General features: G+C 37.6%; 1 protein-coding gene across 6 annotated transcripts in view; it reads right to left on the reverse strand.

Moving 5' to 3' along the window:
- Positions 1-22,203, reverse strand: part of PTGER3 (prostaglandin E receptor 3) — a 180,242-nt gene that overhangs the window by 86,074 nt on the left and 71,965 nt on the right. For 3 of the 6 annotated variants that reach the window (XM_043575261.1, XM_043575264.1, XM_043575265.1), the window contains exon 3: positions 18,969-19,060. The exons of 2 other annotated variants lie outside the window; for them this stretch is intronic. In XM_043575261.1, the coding sequence (XP_043431196.1) occupies positions 18,969-19,060 (92 nt within the window). Of the gene's footprint in view, positions 1-15,644; positions 16,568-18,968; positions 19,061-22,203 lie in introns of those variants that run through there. One more of the 6 variants, XM_043575266.1, reaches the window with a different exon arrangement.

Here is a 22,203-nt window from a genome sequence, read left to right on the forward strand (position 1 = left end):
CAAAATCAGACTGAAAACACATAAGAAAGTCAAACATGCAAGAGATGTATTTTAGAGTGGAATTCTGTTCCACAGAGAGGAACTGGTATAAATTTGATAATTATGCCTAACTTTTCACACATAATACTGGATAATAAATTCTAGCACTTCATGCTGTTCTTTAAATTTATTCTTTTCTTTCATAAAGATACAATTAATTTAATGTCAGTGTGCCCCAAACAACTAAATGTTAACCATCCATTACACGCTTAATTGTTTTCACCTTTGTCTTATTTTCACCCTTTTTTTCCACTAGTTTATGCATATTTGTATTTTCATTTTCCACTCATTTTTTATTCTTTTAGTGGTTATTTTTTTTTTGAAGTACAGAGAGACAGACAGTGTGAGTAAGGGAGGGGCAGAGAGAGGAAGATACAGAATCTAAAGCAGGCTCCAGCCTCTGAAGTGTCAGCACAGAGCCTGACAAGGGGCTCGAACACACAAGTGGTAAGATCATGACCTGAGCCAAAGTCAGAGCCACCTACTGAGCCACCCAGGCTCATTTTTTAAATAATAAGAGAAAATCACAATAAAATGGTCAAAAAATTTTGCAAAACCACATTTGCTCAAGACAAATTTAGAGATACTCCATAGCCTATAGGAAGGCATAGTAAGAAATAAATGTTTATTAGCTGATTATAAATCTCCAAATTTGACATAGGAAAGGTCATGCATAATAATGGTGCCAATGCATAATTCACAAAAACACAGACATAGAAAAGACAAATGTATCAAAGCCAAGAGTAGCCTCTTCCGTTCACTCTATTTCACTACAATTTGCCCTTTAGTTTAGATTCCTTGGATATTTCTATGTGATGGAGAATCACACCAGTGTACCTTGAGCAGGGAGATGTAGAGAAGAGTTGAAGATGATTGGGCAGGCCTGGTAAAGAAAAGTAGCAGAATACTGATATTTACTGAGCACCGCCTATGTGCTTAAAGATGCAGTGAATTATCTCACTCTTCACAACAGCCCCTTGGCTCATCACAAAAGTATTTTTTTTTTTTTTTTGGCACCTGCAATGTGCCAGGTTCTGTGCTTGGTAAAGACCAGGATGGATAAGATCAAGCCAGTCTCTGCTCTTGTGAAACTCATATTCTAATTCAGAAAACAAAGAAAGAAGTAAACAAAGAAGCAAAAACAAGTTACAAATTAGGATAGGCACTGTAAAGGAAACAAATTAGATAAGGTAGAAAATAATAAGAGAAAACTACCAGAGATAGGAAGCATAAGAAAGAGAGCTTTGAAAAAGTATTTAAGCCAGTAACCAAAGGAAGAAACAGAACTATATATGCAGGAAATTGAGAAAAAAAAGTGGAATACCATGTACAAAAGTCCTGGGGTGAGAAAGATCCCTATGTCTACTGAGAAATGAATAAGCTGGGGAAAGAAGAAGAAAAATCATTAGGAGGCCATCAGTAGTGACCTTGCTGAGAGACAAGTTTTGTGTGGATTAGAATAGCAGTACTCAAGATGAAGCGTAGTGAACAGTATTGAGACATATTTTGGAGGTAAGATATATTTTACAGTAGTACTTGCCACATGGGCTTCTTAATATCCCCTACTTTAGCAGATGAGAAATAACCTAAAAAGTTAGGAGATTAACCAAGGGTCTTACAGGAAATAACTTCAGGATGGGGGTTATGAACCCTGCCTTCCTTAAAGTCCTTTCCATGCATCGTACTTCCTAGCTTTATTAATTCAAGGTCAATGCAGGTTTACAGAATCCTAAAAGTAGAACCTTTTGCCAGTCTGATGATTCTGAATTCAAATATGCTTTAATAACCTGGACAGCATACAGATTTTTAGTTCACAAATCCATAACTTCATTTCATCTAAAAAAGGCACCAAGTTCTACAAGCTCTCCAGATATAGTTGTTCTGCACAAAATACCAAAACACTTTGCATTTCTTCCAGCGATGTGCAGTGTTAACACCATGTATATGAAAATTTTTCCATTGACTAAAGCAGCAATTTGTAGCAATTGTGAACCATATGCTGTTAAGTGTAAACTGGGTAATTTCAGTGACCAACCCATTTTTTCATCTTTGCTAAAAATATGCCTGTATCCCCCCATATTTAAAATGGCCCTGGTTGCTGAAAGTCTCCGACCATGCCAAGTAAGTCAACACAAGAAAAAGGTTTAAAATAAGCACTTGGGGCACCTGGGTGGCGCAGTCGGTTAAGCGTCCGACTTCAGCCAGGTCACGATCTCGCGGTCCGTGAGTTCGAGCCCTGCGTCGGGCTCTGGGCTGATGGCTCAGAGCCTGGAGCCTGTTTCCGATTCTGTGTCTCCCTCTCTCTCTGCCCCTCGCCCGTTCATGCTCTGTCTCTCTCTGTCCCAAAAATAAATAAACGTTGAAAAAAAAAATTTTTTTTTAAAAAATAAATAAATAAAATAAGCACTTGGTCTGAAAAATTGAGCCGAAAAGGACTTTGCTTTCTAAACTCAGTACTTCTGCACTTAATTTCTTCGTTTTTATTCTGTCCTTACTGTTGAGATTCTGGGGGATATATTAGTGCTGATTGCTAGTACTTCCATTTCATCTTTTTTCTCAGAATGTGGTGAGATTATTTTCCTCTTCAATTGGCTCAGCATGCTACTTGCTCTAGAAGCGAGTGGGTGCCTCTCTAAGGCTCTGCCTTTTGCTACCACGGGCCCAGCCATGTTGGGAGCCTCGGTTAGCCCGAGTCTCTGATGGAGACGACCTGAGGCCCGGTCTCACACCCAACCCCCCACAGGCAGGCTAGGCGAGGGCAAACAAACTTTTGTTGTTTCAAGAAACTAAGATTTGGGGTTTTATTGTTGTTGCTGCTGCTAATGTATGCCCTCGTTTTCTTCACATTCTTTAGGTGAAGGAAATACAAATCTCCAAATTAGGGAAGTTTGACAGGCAGTATAGTTGGCAGACGGTCAGGAAGTCTGCATTCAGGTAATCTGTTTTTAATCATTCTTTGCACTTTGCCTGCTCACCGACCCCTCTTTTTTCTCAGCTGTCAAAAGCGACAATCATGTAAGCGCGGTATGACGGTTTGTCAAGTGCCTAGCAGGATGCCAAACCATAGATGATGGTTAAAATGAGAATAGGCATCCTTGAGAAGAGTAGTGGTTAATAGACTAAAAATCTAGAGGGATATATACCCACGTACTTCCGACTGAATCTGAAGAGACTGCAAAAATGGCAGAAAAATGGCCATTTATCCCCTCACTCCCCTCCTATCCCTGGAAGCTTCTCCCTAGTCACAAGTGCACCTTTTTGTCCCTTTCTGTGTACCTGATGCTCTCTGCCCTCCTCCAACTCCTCTGTCACAAACTGCTCCCAGGGAACAATGCACACCACTCGTCAAATCATTCATTAAAGTAACCACGTTTCCCCAAGACTTAACTTTTGTTACAAGACTAAAGCTCCAACATAGTATTTTTGGCCTTAGGTGGAAAACAGCAATGGGAAACTTTTCACCTGAACCCAGGACGACAGAGAGGATGCCTCTAGCTTGTTAGGTCCACTAAGCTGGGTGGGTTTCCTGGTTAGTCTTTAGACAAGACTTTCATGAAGCTGTCCAGAGTGTGCTGGGAAAAGTACGATAGTTTGGCAGGGTCTTCTGTGGGCTCAGGACCAGCAGTGCTAGCACTGTGTTTGCATGACTCTTGAAATGGACAGGGGCCTCTGTACTGTCTTCATACTAAGCCTGACAGCAATTCTGCAAAAGGGTGTAAAGAACTTTGTTACAGATGATGAACTGAAGCTTAAACTTTTACAGTCATTTCCCAAGTTCACATAGATGGAGAGTAGAGGAAGATGTATCCCAAACCAGCAACTCTGATTTCCAGGCTAATCCCCTCTTTCCCTTCACCAACACAGCTTTCTGCCTCTGGAGGAGTAAATGCAATGTTGTCTCTTGATCTTCATAGCATATGCTATCACAGAATGCAGATATCTCTTTTTAGTAGTAGATGGTAACATGAAATTATGTTTTCTACATTTATAAGATAACTAAAAGAGAGAGGGGGGAAAAGAATGAGAGTTTAAAAAAAAAACTACAAATGTACTCTTGAATATGAAATTAAGTTGAGGTATCCTGTACAGCCATGTGTTCTAGCTAAAAAAAAAATCCCACTGCTTCAGGTCATTTTCATCTTCTCCTACATGAAGAAAGACAGAAGGAAATAGGGAAGGATGCTACATTTTTAAGTCCCATCATTTTTCTAAGAAACTATCATTGTTTTCTGGTAGCTAATATAATTTCTAACATCTTATCTATTTGCAAACTGTTTTAAACATTGGAAACATCTTAAAGGTTACAGTGAAAAGACAAGATTTGTAGCCAAACAAACTTGGGTTTGAATACTAATTCCACCATCTAAAGTTATAGACCTTGGGAAAGTGAATTAATTAAGCCCCACTCTAGAGATGGGCCTCAAGCTTCTCATCTCTAAAATAGAATTTTACAGTAACAATCTCATAGAACAGCAGTGAGTATTATATGAGATAGTGAGTATAAATCACTTCTATATTGAAAAATTTTTAAATGTTACTTCTCCTTTCCTTTTGCATCATATAATTCTGTAATTTTTATTCCCAAGTAACACACAATCAAGTGGATTTTATTGATTTAATAGATATTTGAAAGAAGGAGAGAAAGAAAGAAAGAGGAAGAAAGAAAGAGGAAAGGAAAGATGGAAGGAAGAAAGGAAAATTGCAGGCCAATATCCCTGATTAATATAGATGCAAAAATCCTCAACAAAATATTAGCAAACCAAATTCAACAGTACATTAAAAGAATCATACACCATGAAAAAGTGAGATTTATTCTAGGGATGCAAGAGGGTTTAATATCTGCAAGCCAATCAATGAAATACACCACACTGACAAAATGAAAAGATAAAAATCATATGATCACCTTAAGGAGGGAAGAAGGGAGGGAGGAAGAGAAAGAAAAATCTTTAAGGACAACAGTTCTAAAATGAAGTGGAGATAGTTTCCTTCTCTGAATGGTCTGTTATTGTTCTGTCAGCAGAGATTGGAAGCACTTGGAGTTATCCTGTCCTTGTCCTCTTTCCCCAGTAGTGACATAAGTAAGAGATATAAAAACTTTTTGTAACGCTTCTGATAATATCATGAGAAATTGGTCATTTGTTCATGAAGCAGAACATCCTACTTGAAAGACTTTTAGCTCCTTTTCATTTTGTCATTTATTCACCACTGGAATTGTTACAGAAATACATTTTAGGGCCACTGATCTCATCCTTGTACAAAATTATACATTTATGTTTCAGACAACTGACCAGGTTTCTAATGTAAATCTAAGAGACAGAGGAATTTTCCAATGCCCAGTCTAAGATTGGTCTTAACTAAACCTTTGCTCTTTGTGCTACTTCTGGTAGCGATTTCCTTCCTCATCTTGGAGGAGAACATCTACAGGTTTGGGCAGCTGTCTCCACCCTAAAGAAGGACTAGTTTCTTTTATAGTTTCAGAGTCTTAAATGTGAAATGTGAGGTTAAGTACATGGTAGGTGTTGTCAAATGGAGCATATCAATGCAGTTCCTCTATTTCCTACAACCATTAGTATTTGGACAGATACCCTGGGTAATTGTAGGCATTTATAATTAGGTTTTGATGGGGAACCATTTCAAGAAAATGATTTAGTCAGCTGTGAACCAGATTGTTAGGCAAATCTCCCACCCAACTGAAAACACAGAAAGGCATGTTGATACAAAGAGAACTTTAGAACTATGCTGAAAGTTCCTTTATTTTGCCAAAAACAATTGCATCACTTCCTAGGAACATAATTACATGTCTCATGAACCTCTATTTTTCTTTTTAAAAAGTACAGCCAATGGGATTTTATTGGCACAACCTGTAGCTCAGGATCAGAGTTACAATATGTGCATCAAAAGCAAAGGCTGGGCAATGTTCTGTGTGATCATGAATAGCATTTAGAGGCCTCCAAAGTTCCAACATGAACTGTTGTCAACAGTTGGGCATTGACATTAAAAAGACTAGAGAGGCATTTGACCCTCAACCCAAGATGAGACTTTAAAGAGGTTTTTTTTTTATGTTTATTTACTTAGAGAGAGAGAGAGAGAGAGAGAGAGAGAGAGAGAGAGAGAAGAGGCAGAGAGAGAATCCCAAGCAGGCTCCATGCTATCAGCACAGAGCCTGTCTTGGGGCTTGATCTCACAAACCATGAGATCGTGACCTGAACCAAACCAAGAGTTGGGATGCTTAACCAACTGAGCCACTCAGGCACCCCCAAGATGAGACTTTAATTAGCAGACAAAACAGAGATGCAAATGCCTGTTATTTTCTTTTGAAGGCTTATCCATGTACAAGCACAAAATTGTAATTAAAAATCTCCAAATAACCAAATCTAACTCAAGAAGGCAATGGCTGGACTACCATTACCCTCAGTGCTCACTACTAGCATCATATTGCTGTTTGAATGCCTCCTTCAAATGACTTTGTAAATACTTCATTATCTTCTTTTAAATGGGTAGCATCTAGCATTCCTTAAACCTTCAACCTCTAAGTGAATATATTGCTTTTATTTGGAAACTACCAGGGAAGAAACCTGACTGTTCAAAACAGTGAAATCAACTTAAGTTGATAACTTATGTACAGGAATTCCTACAACCTCCTACTCTTTCCAACATAGAGCACTTTGACTTTAGTCTAATTGGGTCATTTATAATCTGCTACAAACAACACAAATATCTTTCCCAACACTTGTTTATGAGCTTTATATTATCTATTTATTTACTGGAAAAACTTCCAGGTATTTTAATGTCAGAAATATGATCACTTTTGAATTGTCTTTCCTAACTGGAGCCAGGGCTGGCATACATCATTGAGATTTTTATTCAGTCCCTAAACCCATTACATACAGAAGCTGCATCATTTTAGGTCTTATTATTTTGGATTTTACATGTAGCCTTCTCTCTAAATCAACCAACACATCTGTTATGGGTTGAATTGTCTCCTTTACCCCAATCAAATTCCTACGTTGCAGTTCTAACCCCCAGTATATCAAAATGTGATCTTATTTGAAAATAGGGTCATTGCAGATGCAGTTAGTTAACATGAGGTCATACTGGAATAGACTGTTCCACTATGACTGGTGTTCTTATAAAAAGGAGAAAATTGGATATAAGACACACACTATGTGGGGTGATATGTCTACAAGCCAGGGAATGCCAAACATAGTTAGCAAACCACCAGAAACTGGGAGGGTAGCATGGAACAGATTCTCCCTGATGCTCAGAGAAGGAACCAACCCTACCAACTCCTTGGTCTTTCAGTCTCCAAAACTGCAAGAAATAAATGTAAGCCACCCAGTCAGTGGTTCTTTGTTATGGAAGCCTAGGAAACTAACACACCTTCTTCACTAGTGTGCCAGCGAATAATCTCATTAGTGATTCCTTTTTTATCCCTGCTCCTGTGTATTAAATGGGAATATGTGCATGTTACCAGTGATCCCAGGAGTTATCTTCAAAATGATGGCTATTTTTAAAATGGATATCTCTAAGCATTCCTTTGGCCTTCCAAAAGATGAAAAATGGTGAGACTTGGAAGGAAAGCAAGACACTTTGTCTTCTTCTTATACCTTCCTTTAAAAAATATTGTAGCAGCCCACTGGGTACATACTAATAGTGAAAAACATTCTGATAGAACTATGAGCATCAATCATAAGTGCAGCCAATTGGGCATTCAACTAATGTCTTTAAGGTGGGAGCTAAGCAACGGAAGGATTTCAAGTAAGAAAATAAACAATGAAGTATCTTTGCTATCAGGAAGGAGAGAAGGCCATGGCTTTCATCATTTGGGAAACCAAATAAGATCCACAAAAACAAACTACTGCTTAGAAAATAGAAAAGGAGGTAGTAATATCAAGGGAAGATCAGTAGTCAGCACCTGGACTGAAACCTTGACTTTCCTAGTCCTAGAAGAATTTGGACTAGGCAAATTTCCTACTACCACTACATTCCCAGCTTCCAGATCTTTGAGCCACGTTTGATATGTGTAGTTGTCAAACTACTAATGGCAATTCAAGTTAACTTTTTAGAGGACATTTGGAGATTTGCAAAGAGTTTGTAGCAAAATTTCTTGGGGCCCTATTACGATCATGTGTTGCTTTGGCACACATGTAATTCCTATCAGATCCAGATTCCGGCCACTTACTCAAAATTGAAGCATCCTGTAAATGCCTTTCTTGGGTCCATATTTTACCTCTGGGGATTTATAGTGGTCTTAGGAATAACGGCCTCACTTGTATCATCTCTAATCTTTGCAGCAACCCTACAAGGTAGGTGTTACTTACCCTGATTTATAAATAATGAAACTGAGGCTAAGGGAAATTAAATATAGAGTCTCCAAGGTCACATAATTACCTAGTGTAAGTCAGGATTCAAATCTAGGACTGTCCAACCTTAAAGTCTGAGCTATTTCTACAAGCTTGCACTATTCTGCCTTTGAAGAAATGCTGGATCTAGTTAGAGAGCAATATTGCAGTTTGTTATTTCTCCTTGAGTTTCTAAGATTGCATTTAAATTTTTGTCAAGTGAGATAAGGTTGTGGCACTCTTTCTCAGCTTTGTCTATTACCTCCACAGAATCTCTGCCAATTCCAAGTGTAAATTTAAACTAGTTATGTGCCTAGAAAGCCAACCACTGAATGGTTATTCTGAAAGTGTGGCTAACTGCCTGCCTTAAGTAACATATGGACAGTTTGGGCCTTGAATAATCTTGAGTTATTGCTTTTGCTCAAACTCATAGTTCATTGTTGCATATCTTCCTTCTGTTCTTTCTTTCACCAGCAAGGACTTGTTGAATGCCAAGTCTATGTCATACACCAGACATGGAGATGAAAAACATATTCCCTGCCTAGGCTATGCAAAGAAGATGGGTAAATAAACCAACAAATTAAAGCACAGACAATTATTTTATCATTAAGATGTCCTACAAGAAGTGAAACTTGAGCTGAAACTCATGAAAGCCGAGTTATGGTTAATCATATCAAGAAGAGAAGGGAATATCTAGCATAGAAGGAACAGCATGGGCAAAGCATAAAGGCATGGGATTTTAGTTTAGCGTTGCTGGAAAATAGGCTGATGTGGAAGAAGACAACAGAGGCTCAGCAGAGACTAGATTGTAGAAAGTTCTCTGGACTAAGCTAAGTTTTCTTAACCTTACCCTGAAGGCCATAGGAAAATATTAAGGATGTTAAGAATGAAAACAACATGAACAGATTTTCATTTCATTAACAAAATTTCACAGTGACAGAAAATGTGGAGGATAACTGGAGGTCCCAAGACCGGACACAGGACACTAGTTACTGGGGTAAGTAAGATGGGAAATGATGGAAGCCTAGATTTAGACCATGGGTGTGAAGATGGAGAGATGGAATTAAGAAATACTTGTAGAACTAACAGACCTTAAAGGATGGTTAGATCTATAAAGAGGTTGGGCACCTGGGTGGCTCAGTTGTTTAAACGTCTGACTTCAGCTCAGGTCATGATCTCATGGTTTGTGGGTTCAAGCCCCACACTGGGCTCTGTGCTGACAGCTCAGAGCTTGGAGCCTGCTTCACATTCTGTGTCTCCCTCTCTCTCTGACCATCCCCCACTCATTCTCTCTCTCTCTCTCTCTCTCTCTCTCTCTCTCTCTCTCTATTTCTCTCTCTCTCTCTCAAAAATAAACACTTGGGGTGCCTGGGTGGCTCAGTTGGTTGAGGGTCCGACTTTGGCTCAGGTCAGGATCTCACAGTTTTTGAGTTCGAGCCCCACGTCGGGTTCTGTGCTGACAGCTCAGAGCCTGGAGCCTGCTTAGGATTCTGTGCCTCCCTCTCTCTCTGCTCCTCCCCTGCTCATGCTCTGTCTCTCTCTCTCTCAAAAATAAAGATTAAAAATTTTTTTTAATAAATAAACATTAAAAAAATAGATTCTCCCTCTACCCCTCCGCTTAGCTCACGCTCCCTCTCACTCTCTAAAAGAAATAAAATGAAAACAAAACAAAACAAAACTTATAGAAAGGAGGTTAACTCAGCCATTTGTTTTCCTTTATTCCAAAGTCTTACTAAGAATATATTACTGTCTTTTCCCCATTCTCTGTTTATTTTCTTGGTATAATGTTCACTTAATTTTGCTTGCATATCTCTTATTCTTCACAACTACCAGAAGCATTATCACCCACTACCACCAACCCAGCAGTCAGCAAGTATTTTTGGAGCACATATTACTAAATCATACTTTGTCCAATCTTGTAACAAATTTATAATCCTCTCTTTTATTCCTGAATTTCTATTAGTAGTCTCTGTTTGGTTTAATCCTGTATTTTTAGTGGACTGTGTTTTCCTTTCTTTTTCTCTTTTTAATTTGAGATAGCATGAGAAAGGGGGAGAGGGGAAGTGGGAGAGAGAGAGAGAGAGAGAGAGAGAGAGAGAGAGAATCTTAAGCAGGCGCCAAACTCAACGTGGAGCCCAGTGCGAGGCTCCAATCAATGACCCTGGAATCATAACTTGAGCCAAAGTCAAAAGTCAGATGCTCAACTGACTAAGCCACCCAGGTGCCCCAAAGGCATTGTGTTTTCTTAAGTGTGTAATTTTTTCTTCCCTTCCTGTGCCATAGTATTTCAGTGCTTAAATTTTCTCTGTACACCCGCATTTTTAAAAATTATTTACTCAAGACAATGCTGCACAAATATTTCTAGTCCATTTTTAAAGCATTTAAAAGGATTTAACATTTAAGTTGTAAGTTAAATCAATAAACTGATAAAAACCATAATCGGCAACTACTTTCATTAGTAAGTTAACTTAACTTTCATTAAGAAAACATTAACTACTTAACTTTCATTAAGAAAGCGACTAAAGATTGTTATTCATTTGCTTAGGCTCTGGTGTACTTATTTCCAATAAATAAATAAATAGCACTATACTTTGTTCAAAGAATTCACAAGATGAAAATTTTTTAGATCCTCATATGTGTAAATTATACTCATTTTATTCCACAGGCTATATATCTCAAGATACAAAGTTAAAATTCAGCTCCTGTACCACGGTAAGAAATGGCATAGTTAACTAGAAGGCAAGTTATTTTGGGACACATGGGTGGCTCAGGTCATGAACTCACAGTTTGTGAGTTTGAGTCCCACATTGGGCTCCCCTGCTGACAACTTGAAGCCTGCTTGGGATTCTTTCTCTCTCCTTTTCTCTACCCCTCCCCTGCACCAGCAGGGGCTGCGTAGAGAAAGAGAGGGGGACAGAAGATCTGAAGTGGGCTCTGTACTGACAGCAGAGAGCCCAATGTGGGACTTGAACTCAAGAGCCCCAAGATCATGACCTGAGCCAAAGTCGGATGCTCAACCAACTGAGCAATCCAGGCACCCCAAGACAAGTTATTTTAAATGAAGGCTTATATTTATCTTATTTATTCTTTTTCTAAAAGTAATAATTCTACACTCAACAAATATTTACAGTTGTTTTCAGGGCACCTGGGTGGCTCAGTCAGTTAAGCACCTGACTATGGCTCAGGTCATGATCTTGCAGTTCATGAGTTTGAGCCCTTTGTCAGGCTCTGTGCTGACAGCTTAGAGCCTGGAGCCTGCTTCAGATTCTTTCTCTCTCTCTCTCTCTCTCTCTCTCTCTCTCTGTCTCTGTCTCAAAAATAAAATAAAAAATATTTTTAAATATTTATAGTTGTTTTCTTCAAGAAATATAAAAGACTCCCTTGTATCACTCAAATTTAAAGACTACATCAAATGGCATAACATAGACTTTTAACTATAGAGAACAAACTGTGGTTACCAGAGGGATAGGTGAGGGGATGGGTGAAACAAGTCAATGGGATTAAGAGTACACTTAAAATAATGAGCATGGAGTAATGTATAGAATTGTTGAATCACTATATTGTACACCTGAAACTAATATAACACTATATGTTACCTATATTGGGATTAATTATTTTTGAATGGCATAACATCAAAGAGGAAAAGTAAATGGAGAAACAACTGTCCGCTAAATGCCACCCTTACCCATAGTGTGCATACCTAGTTGTCCTAAGCATTACTTACACAGATTGCAGTCTCGTCACTTAGCCTCTCCATCAAGTTTTTATTGAGTAAATTCTATGAGCTTTGCTCTGTGCTAGGCTCTGTAGATACAAGAGATACATAAAACACGGGTCCTGCCCACAAGGAGCTTACAATGTGATTGGGAGTTTTGTTAAACAAACTATAAAAGCTCTTAAAAATACATTTTGTACAAACTATTTTTATATAAAAAGGCACTTCAGATAATGAAAAAGAAAAGCCTTAGAACCTGAATGAAATGCAGCCACACTTTTATCCATGGATGAGCCTAGAGATATTTTGAATTAACAAAATATTCAGTAAAAATCTAGATTAATGAAAAATATAAGCACAAATATTTTTAGGACAACAATTAAACATTTAAGTAATGATAGTAATTAAGAGTATATCAAGCTAGGTATATTTTATACAGATGTTTAAAGTACCTGAATAATTACCATTGTCTTTACAATACATTTCTTTTGAATGTCCTTCCAACTACTGAGAATGTTGAAAAAAACTTTTGTTCTCTTGGTTTATATGGTTCCTTTATAACCTGGGTTTTATTATTTATTTCATTTTTAAAAACCATTCGTATAGACAGTAAAAATGTGGATTAATTCAACTCTTACTGAATTTTCATATCTTTTATGGACCAAAGTCCCCTTATAGCTATAAGACACATATACACATTTACATATAAAAGATAATGACTCTAATTTTCTCCTCCTTCCTTGGGAGAATTTGGATAAACATAGCTTCTGATGGAAGCCCAATCATCTAATCCTAACATGCCCTGTTTCCATAGCTCACCCTGGCCCTACGCCATTCCTCTTCAGACTACCCAGCCCAACCCCTTCTGGAGCAGAAGAGCTGGGTGTTTGCTTGTTTTTGTTTGTTTGTTTGTTTGTTTGTTTGTTTCACACTGGGCTGCAGTGGTGCTGTACTAAAGCACTGGTTCTGCAATAGGATGGAGGCGGGCGTAGGCACGAGTTCATTGTTCCAAAGCAAACGTCATAGGTCTAAAATTACACAGAATATATTATACGTAGTCAGGAACCAAGTCTATAAAAGTCACCTGTAAAGCATTTTAACATCACAGGTTTGTTTGCATATGTTTTCCACAGAGCTTCACAGTAGGTACTATAATTACAATAAAACTGTAGATCAAGCCCCATTTCTCCACACGTGACCTCTTTGGCAGAAATTTATTTTATTCTGAAGGCTAATTCTATTCTCAGCGTAATCTCATTACATAATTATGAGAATCCATGTTTCTGGAAGATAATTTTAAAAAGGAAGATGAAAGCCCTTGTTAAAAGTCAGTAAGTGTGTTGCTGAATCATGATCCAGAATATTTGAGAACATCTGTTACAGAACTTATTTAGGGTGAATTTAGTATGAAATGGATATATTTCTGTGGATTAAAAATGAAAGTACCAAAAGTATTTTACACTGGCATATACCATCTCTCCATTAGATTTCAAACTAATTTGACAGAAATCATTTCTAATTGTGTGAGAACTCTTTACCAAATAGTAGTGATTTTTCAAACTTTTCCAATCATTTTATTACTTGATGACTTTCACATATAGCATTTTAATAAACATTATTGTATTAAACTGCATGTGATTATTCTGCCTGGATGTAGCTTTGTGTGGGGGGGAAGAGTAGAGTGTGCAAGCAAGGGAGAGGCAGAGGGAGAGAGAGAGAGAGAGAGAGAGAGAGAGAAGAGAGAGAGAGAGAGAGAGAGAGAGAGAGAGAGAGAGAGAGAGAAAGAATCTTAAGCAGGTTCCACGCTCAGTATGGAGCCTGACGCGGGGCTGATTCCATGACAGTGGCATCACAACCTGAGTGGAAACCAGGAGTCAGATGCTCAACCAACTGAATCACCCAGGCGCCCCTGGATGTAGCGTTTTTAAATCAGGAAAGTTTAACATAAAATTTCCCGAGTTGAATAGAAACATGGAAACAAAGAGCTTTCTTTCCATAACATTCATTTAAATTTGCAACTGCTAATATTGTATGTAAACGTTGCCTTTGTTGAGAATTTACCAATTAAGGCCCATCTTTCTTGGTGTCAAATACTGCACTAGTGTTAAGAGACCTATGGAGAAAATGTAAGAAAAGGATCCTGTCCACCATGAAATAGAATTTTGTTAAGGGGAAAAGACATATATAATGAAAATATTTCAAGGATAATATAGAAATCATCAAAATGAACACTATATAACTTCAGAGTGGGATAGGAAGAGAACAAAGAAACTTAAATTTCAAGGCCTAAGGACAAGGTGAGATTGCACATGTGGGAGATGGGTAGGTTTTGCGTGGGGAAAAATAATCGTGAAGTATTATAAACAAGAATAGCACCAAGAGATTTGAAGTTGATTCTGTCCATGACATTTAAACATACATAGTCAGGAAACCAGTTTGTATAGTTGAAACTGAGAACTCATATTCTATAGCTGGAGATAAGTCTGGATGAAGAATTAATCACAGTTAATACTTGTTGAGTATCTACTGTGTAAGGCTCACTTTACATACATTATCACAATAACCCCATTACAGGTAAGTATCATTATCTTTAATCTGTAGATTAATTCATTGAGATTCAATGAAATTAATTAAATTTCTCAAGCTCACAGAGCTAGTGCGTGGCACAGCCAGATTTAAATCCAAGTTTGATTCCAAAACCCATGCTTCTATTATTGTCTTGTAAATGGAATATCATGGAAACCAATCTCACATCCCACTCTACTGTACGAAGAACAATAAACTTGTAATCAAAGAACTTACAGTTGGATCTAAATTCTTACTTACCCATTGAGACATTGGGCAAGCCCTCTTTTGCAAAAATAAAATAATTTTGTATTTTTCTCTGTGTGTACAGCAAGTTACATAAAGCCATTTAAAATACAAGTTTGAATGAAAATAATTGTGTTTTACAACTAATCCACAACTGGTTCAACTATTTAAAGGAATGACTCACTGCTTTGGTTTAATCTAATTGACAGAGAGGACAATGGAGTCACAGTATAGTCTCCTATGGCAAAACTGCTGATACATTTTATCATGGCTTCCTTAGATGTCCTAGTAGGTGAAATCATAATCCTTAGCACAGTGGCTAAAGGAGGGACACTCAATAAATATGTTTTGAACTGAGTGAATGAGGGGGGGCAGGGAAAGAGGAAGAGAGGGGGAAAGAAAGTACGAGAGAAAGACTGGTTGAATTTACAAGCAGGTAAGGACATAAGCTGAAAGATATTCAATGACTCAGAAGTGTTTTTTTTTTAGTTTATTTATTTATTTTGAGAGAGAGAAAGACTCACAAAGCACAGGGCAGAGGGGGTGCAAAGAAAGAGGGAGAGAGAAAGAATCCCAAGCAGACTCCATATCAGCTCAGAGCTTAACGCAGGGCTCTAACTCACAAACTGCGAGATCATGCCCTGAGCTGAAATCAAGAGTCAGATGCTTAAACAACTGAGCCACCCAGGTGCCCTTCAAAAGTATTTTTTAAAATCTCATAGAATTTCTAATTTCAATTCAGACAAAATAGATTCCTTTATTTCATAAAAAGTAACAAAATTTGATATTTGGTAGCTATATCACCCACTAATTTGCCTTTTGTATGTCACCTGGGAAGAAATTTTAAGAAATCCTGAACCGATAGTGGTAAATCAAAAGGCTATGCCCGGATTTTTTATTGCTCTAACACAATGGTTAATAATGTAGCCTCACTATTGTTTTCTGTGACACCTTAGAAGAGCCCTTAGCTGCACCCACTCCTTTTAATCTTCAAAGACAGAGAAATAGCACTTAAGCTGATTCCTGAGTTACAAAGTGACATATAACCAGAATACAGACCTAAGGACTTTTAGTTCCAAGCTTAGTGCAGAGGAACACAACATCTCCAACACATTCATCACACATTTGGCATAAATATCTTTTGCCATGGTGCCCTCCTGCCTCCATTTGGCACCTTCTTCTATCTCATTAAAGTTTATGTCCTAGTAATTGAATTCCTGCCCTCAAAATGTTGACTTTTCACTTTTGAAAACTTACACTGATTTTTCAAACTCATCAAATCAAAACTACCATAAAATGTAAAGATGTCCATACTGGTTGGGACTCAGGCAATGACTTGAAGTTGGGGGAACACTGAAAAATGGGTTTTTCATTTTCTCACTTTTTCACCAATCATTCTCTGCGAAATCAAATTCAACTTCTTTAAATATGTACCCAAAATCCAGTTCCAGGATGCAATTTAGCACTCACAGGCACACTTTACGATAATAAACCTGGTTTCAGTGGGTATTACTGACGACAAAAAAAACATTAATTTTTTTTAAAGACGAAAATGAATAATCCAAATCAAACATAAATTCTCCTTCTCAGGTGGGAAGAAATACACAAACTCAGGGAAGCAGGAATTTCAATAAAAAGTTCAGCTCCGTTCTTTCATTATCTGTTAGAATAGAGAGAGAAAGATGTAATAAGCATGGGTAGGGGGACTGTTTTTGTCTGGCATGAAGAGAGGGTATAAATGAGAAATACTTAGACTTTGAAACATTCTTTTTTTTTGAGTTATTAAAAAATATTTAGGAAGTTTATTTTGTAGGTCACACAACCTTTACAAATGTTTCCATAATTGTATCTTGGTGGGCTGCAGAGTCATTCACTCTGCATGAAACATTCCTATTTGAAGTAATTACATGTGTGTTTTGTAAATAAAAGCAATTTAAATAACTCTGGGATTTTGGATCACTTAAGCTTCTGAATGATTTAATTATGCTAAGTATATGCCTTTTATAAGACATTTTTCTGGTTCCCAAGTTTATAAATCCAGTAGAATAATTAAATCATAACACTGTATCAGTTGTAGTCACATTGAATAATCTTGTTGTAAAAACAAGTCACAGTGTCTAACGATACCCTAAAAAGATATGAAATACCCTAAAAAGGATGAATGCAAATCTAAATAACCATGAAATACATTTTTTCGCCTATCAAACCAACAAAGTATTTGTGTGTGTGTGTGTGTGTGTGTGTGTGTGTACGTGTGTGTATGTTTTAAAATAATATACAGTGCAGGTTAGGATGAAGTAAAGCAGAAACTCTACCACATTGCTGATGAAATTCTAAATCTTTATAATTTTTTTGAAAAGCAGTCAGACTATGTGCATCTTTAAAGAATATTAAAATTGGCATATTAATTATTTCTTAAAGTATAGTTATGATAAAACAATCACAAATTTTTTTAAAACTATATTTCAGTCTTTAGGTAATGATATAGTTCTATTCATTGTGGGGCCAAATTTGAACACAGATTATGATAAGTAAACTACAGTGTACCTTTTAATAGACTATCATAAATATTAAAATTACTTTTAAAATAATTTGTAAATAGTCTGGGGAATGTTTATTTTATGTTAAGTTAGATAAAAACAAGATATGGTAAAAAAAAAAAACCAAGATATGGTAGAGCACATGTAATATTATCCTAAGTATGTAAAACAAAATCAAGAAAAGGACAGGGGAAAAGATGAGAAAGAAATTTACTAAAATGATGGCGAATTTTTCCTGAGGAGTGGAAGTAAAGTTTAGCAAGCTGCTTTTCTTTTTAATTTTCTGCGTTTTTCTAAGTTTCTATAGAAAGCTTGGTTTATTTTCATAATGAAGGGAAAGGACAATGGGATTTACTTTAAAAAATTAAAAATGAAATTAGAGTGAGCCTACTAATAAAGAGATGGGAACTGGGGATCTCCCTTCTTTTCCCTTCACTTATTTTCCAAAGAATTCTGCATTTATGGCAAAAAAAAGTGCCCAGAATAGATGTATTACATGCAGATATTTAAGGAAAGGCTGTAGGATGCTGAAGATGAGTTGAATAAAAACTTTACTGACTTTGAAGCTACATTCCAGAATGAACCAGCTTATTGGTATACTTTAGGCATTGTTGCACACTATATCTCTATTGGAAAACACATTTTAATCTTCCCCTGAGGAACAGAAGTGATTACCTTTCAGTAACTTCAGCCATGAGAGAACAAATGGCCAAAGACTTTGAGCTGCTTAAATGTCCATATCCATCCTAACAACTTACATGGAATGATGGAGTCATTGTACCCAGCCTCACCCAGGGAATGAAATAAAATGAACGTGCTGACTTTCCATTACAATAGCGAGTTCAACTTATTTGAAAAGCCAAGTGTGCTATGTTTGAAAAAAAAAATTAAAACTTTTCACATTCTTTCATTAAAACAAAAAAGATCACATAATGGAGTAATACCCAGAAGATTATTCATTCATTTAACCCTATAGTCAGAAATATTGAAATATTGAAATAAGGTGTTTTAGGAAGGAAGCTAATGCTTGAAATTTAATATGACTAACTATACATTGTATTTGGCATTATGATCTGCTTTCTAGAGTATCCATTCTTTGAAGTACGTGTTTTATACAAAATAAATCTATTCAAAAGGGCAAGCAGGGGTGTGTTAACCATGTGGCGAGCACACTGAGTTCTGATGTCTAATCAAAACAGAGTGGCTTAGCCTTAAAATATTCCTAGAGGGTGTTCTTAGTGTGAAAAATCAGTGACATGCAGGCTCTTTTACTGCATGAGAGTTGACTAGTCACAAGATCAGCCTGGAACCAGTCTCAGAAAGTTCTTAGTTGGAGGAAATTTAAGTGAAGTTGTAAAAACAGCAACAGCTCCTCTAAGAAATCTAGTCCTCCTTAGTCAGGTGTGTGTGCTTAAACTGCATTTTAATTCTTAGGGATATTTCGTCCTCGTAGCATGAACGCAGATCAGAACAGAGATAGGGGAAGGCTATACTGTAATCTAGACAGCTTCTACATCTCACCTTTCCAACTGGTCACTCCACATCAAGGTTGAGGAGCACTGGTGGGGTAAGGAGGTGGAGCTGGATGCATAGTTGTTTGTGTGGTGCCTGATCTGTGAACAGACAGAGGGTTTCAGTGGACAGAATCATTGATGATGATCCCTTTTGTCAGATGACTGTTCCTTGAACATTTTATAGAAAAGCAGAACCAAAAATCTATACATCAATTTGCTTAGCTGTAGCCAACTAAACAAAAAATACTTTAGATCTTATCTTCCCAAGACTGCTTCATTTCTGCCTCCAAGCTTTGACCCACCTTCTATTTCCTCCTATAGTTTCACACCATATATTACTTGAGTAGAGACCACACCTAATACGACTTCTAAATCCATAGAGCAGCTATCATACCACTTGTTAAATGGTGAATGAAAACTCACTGGCTTCGAGGGTGCCTGGATGGCTCATTCGGTTAAGTGTCCAACTCTTGATTTCTGCTGAGCTCATGATCTCATGATTTGTGGGATCAAGCCCCACATCAGGCTTCGTGCTGCCAGCCCAGCTTGGAATTCTCTTTCTCCCTCTCTCTCTGCCCCTCCTCAACTCAAAAAAATAAAAATAAAAAAATAAACTTAAAAAAAGAAAAACCCCATTGGACTCAAATGATTGGTGTAGGTAAATCCAATTCTACCACTTTCTAGCTTTCAGTGACTTTCTGTTACTCCTAGGACAGACCATAATTCTTCACATGACCTCAGAGGTCCTTTTTGATCTAGCCTCTGTCTGCAACTCCAGCTTTGCCTGTTGAGACCACACTAGCCATCTGTGAATATCATGAATAGCATCATCCTCCTTCCTACCTCAGGGCCTTTGCACTTGAAGCTTCCTCTGCCTAGAATGCTCTTCCAATTCCCTCATCATCTGGCTGATTCCTACTTGTCCTTCAGATCTCAACTTGGAATATCACTTCTTCAGAGAATATTCTGAATATTGACTAGGACTGGTCCCCCACTATGTGATACCCACTATTTTTTTTCAAGAGTTCATTGTAGCTTGGAAACAAAAGTCACTTTTGTGAGTATTGTTTAATATTTGTTGCTATCTCTAGGCTACAAGTTTCATGCCTAGTTGTCCTTACCACTGTGTCTCCACCAGCTACCACAGTGCCTGACACATAGGTCATGGACAGTTAAGTATTTGTGGCACGATTAAATAGGATTCTCCAAATAATAGCTTAAATTCACTGGATTCTCCAAATAATAGCTGAGCAATGTTCTACAAATAGCTTAAATTCACTGGATTCAATAAAAACTACTAAGAAAGAAAGATTTCCTCTGTATACATTTGTTAGTAATTCTCTTATAAGAAATGGCTGAAAAATTAAATTCTTACCAAAAAAAGTATTACAAGAAAAGAAGAAATAAATGAAATCCAGTGTTTCCTTAGTCAGTATTTTTTATTGTGTTCCTTAGGTATTTTTTTCTCAAAGGTTTAGTTAAGATCATTTTAAACAGCATGCCCATTTCATGTAGCATAAATTACATAAGATGTCCAGACAGACATGTAGTTCTCCAATTTCTGACTGTGTTAAGCAAATATATAATTTCTGTTTTAGGAAGACAGTATTATTTGAAGGACAATAAAAAGATATGTCTTCTTTGCAAACCAAATAAACACTTTGACCAATATCTATTTCAGCACAAATAGAAGTTTAATGGCACTTGTAATAGAAATATTGTGGCTCTGGAAGAGTGGTCAGAGTTGAGGTCAGAGTAGAGAAAAAAGCACAGGATTTTCTATTTATTTTCTGAGCCTTTCAGAATCGCCTATGTGCCTTTGTAAAGAATAATCAATCCTGGGGCGCCTGGGTGGCGTAGTCGGTTAAGCGTCCGACTTCAGCCATGTCACGATCTCGCGGTCCGGGAGTTCGAGCCCCGCGTCAGGCTCTGGGCTGATGGCTCGGAGCCTGGAGCCTGTTTCCGATTCTGTGTCTCCCTCTCTCTCTGACCCTCCCCCGTTCATGCTCTGTCTCTCTCTGTCCCAAAAATAAATAAACATTGAAAAAAAATTAAAAAAAAAAAAAAAAAAAGAATAGTCAATCCAGTTAGATTGGATGCCTAACTACTGGACCCCTAGGTTTTTTCTTCCTGCTCTTATACTACATAGTTTATTGTTTGGAAGCCTACTTTAACTAAGTAAAGTACTTGGGGTTGCGTTATTTGTTGGCTTAACTTGAGGAAAAGATACAACTGTAGGCGTTTGAATATCATGTTTGTCCAATGTCAAGTAACAGAAAAAGAAGGAACTGATGGGGTACCTGGCTGGCTCAGTCAGTGGAGCATGTGACTCTTGATCTGGGGTTGTAAATTCAAGCCTCATACTGGGTGTAGAGATTATTTTAAAAAAACATTTTTAAAAAGAAAGAACGGAAGGGTGCCTGAGTGACTCAGTCCGTTGAGTGCCCCACTCTTGGTTTTGGCTCAGGTCATGGTTTGTGGGTTTGAACCATGTCAGCATGGAGCCCGCTTCAGATTCTCTGTTCCCCTCTCTCTGTCCCTCCCCTGATCATGCTGTGTCTCTCAAAAATAAATAAACATTAAAAAAGAAGAAAGAGGAGGAGGAGAAGGAGGAGGAACTGAAGAAATGAAACACCGCAAGGTAACATGGGAAGAACTGAGAGCTTGGAAGCATGGTATGGTTCCCTGTTGCACTCTCTAAACCACTCCTCTCCATTGAGCCCTATTTCCCTTACAAACACTCAATGATTCGCTCCATCATTCTCAGAAAACTTTGCCTTTCTGTCACACCTAATTTCTGCAACTTACTCTGGCCCAGCAGCCAGTGGCTCATTCATTTCATGTCTATTTTCTTTCCTATGTATCTCTTTTATTTTACCCGGTCTCTCCAGTCTTTGTGCCCTTGTCTTCCTGGTTAGTGAATCAGTTTGACCTATATGAAACTGACAGCTTTGTTGGGTCAAAAATGGTTGGATGTTGGAAATTATTTATGATTTAACTTAATAACAGCCTTGTAACTAACCAGTGTTCTGACCCAAATTTTTCTCTCTTGAATGCATCCTTCATATTATTTCTAAAGCAAACCTTGCCCAATCCTAAACATCTTTGAATGTTCCCCATGGCTACAGGATAAAGTTCTGAAGACCCACCACTGAGTGACTCCCAACTTGCATCTCCAGGTTAATCTCTTGCCTTTCACCAGAGCCTTGCTTCAGTCCCTAAACTATACAGTCTAAGACTGG

This window comes from Prionailurus bengalensis, chromosome C1, assembly GCF_016509475.1.
Source record: "Prionailurus bengalensis isolate Pbe53 chromosome C1, Fcat_Pben_1.1_paternal_pri, whole genome shotgun sequence".
Taxonomy (NCBI): Eukaryota; Metazoa; Chordata; class Mammalia; order Carnivora; family Felidae; genus Prionailurus; species Prionailurus bengalensis.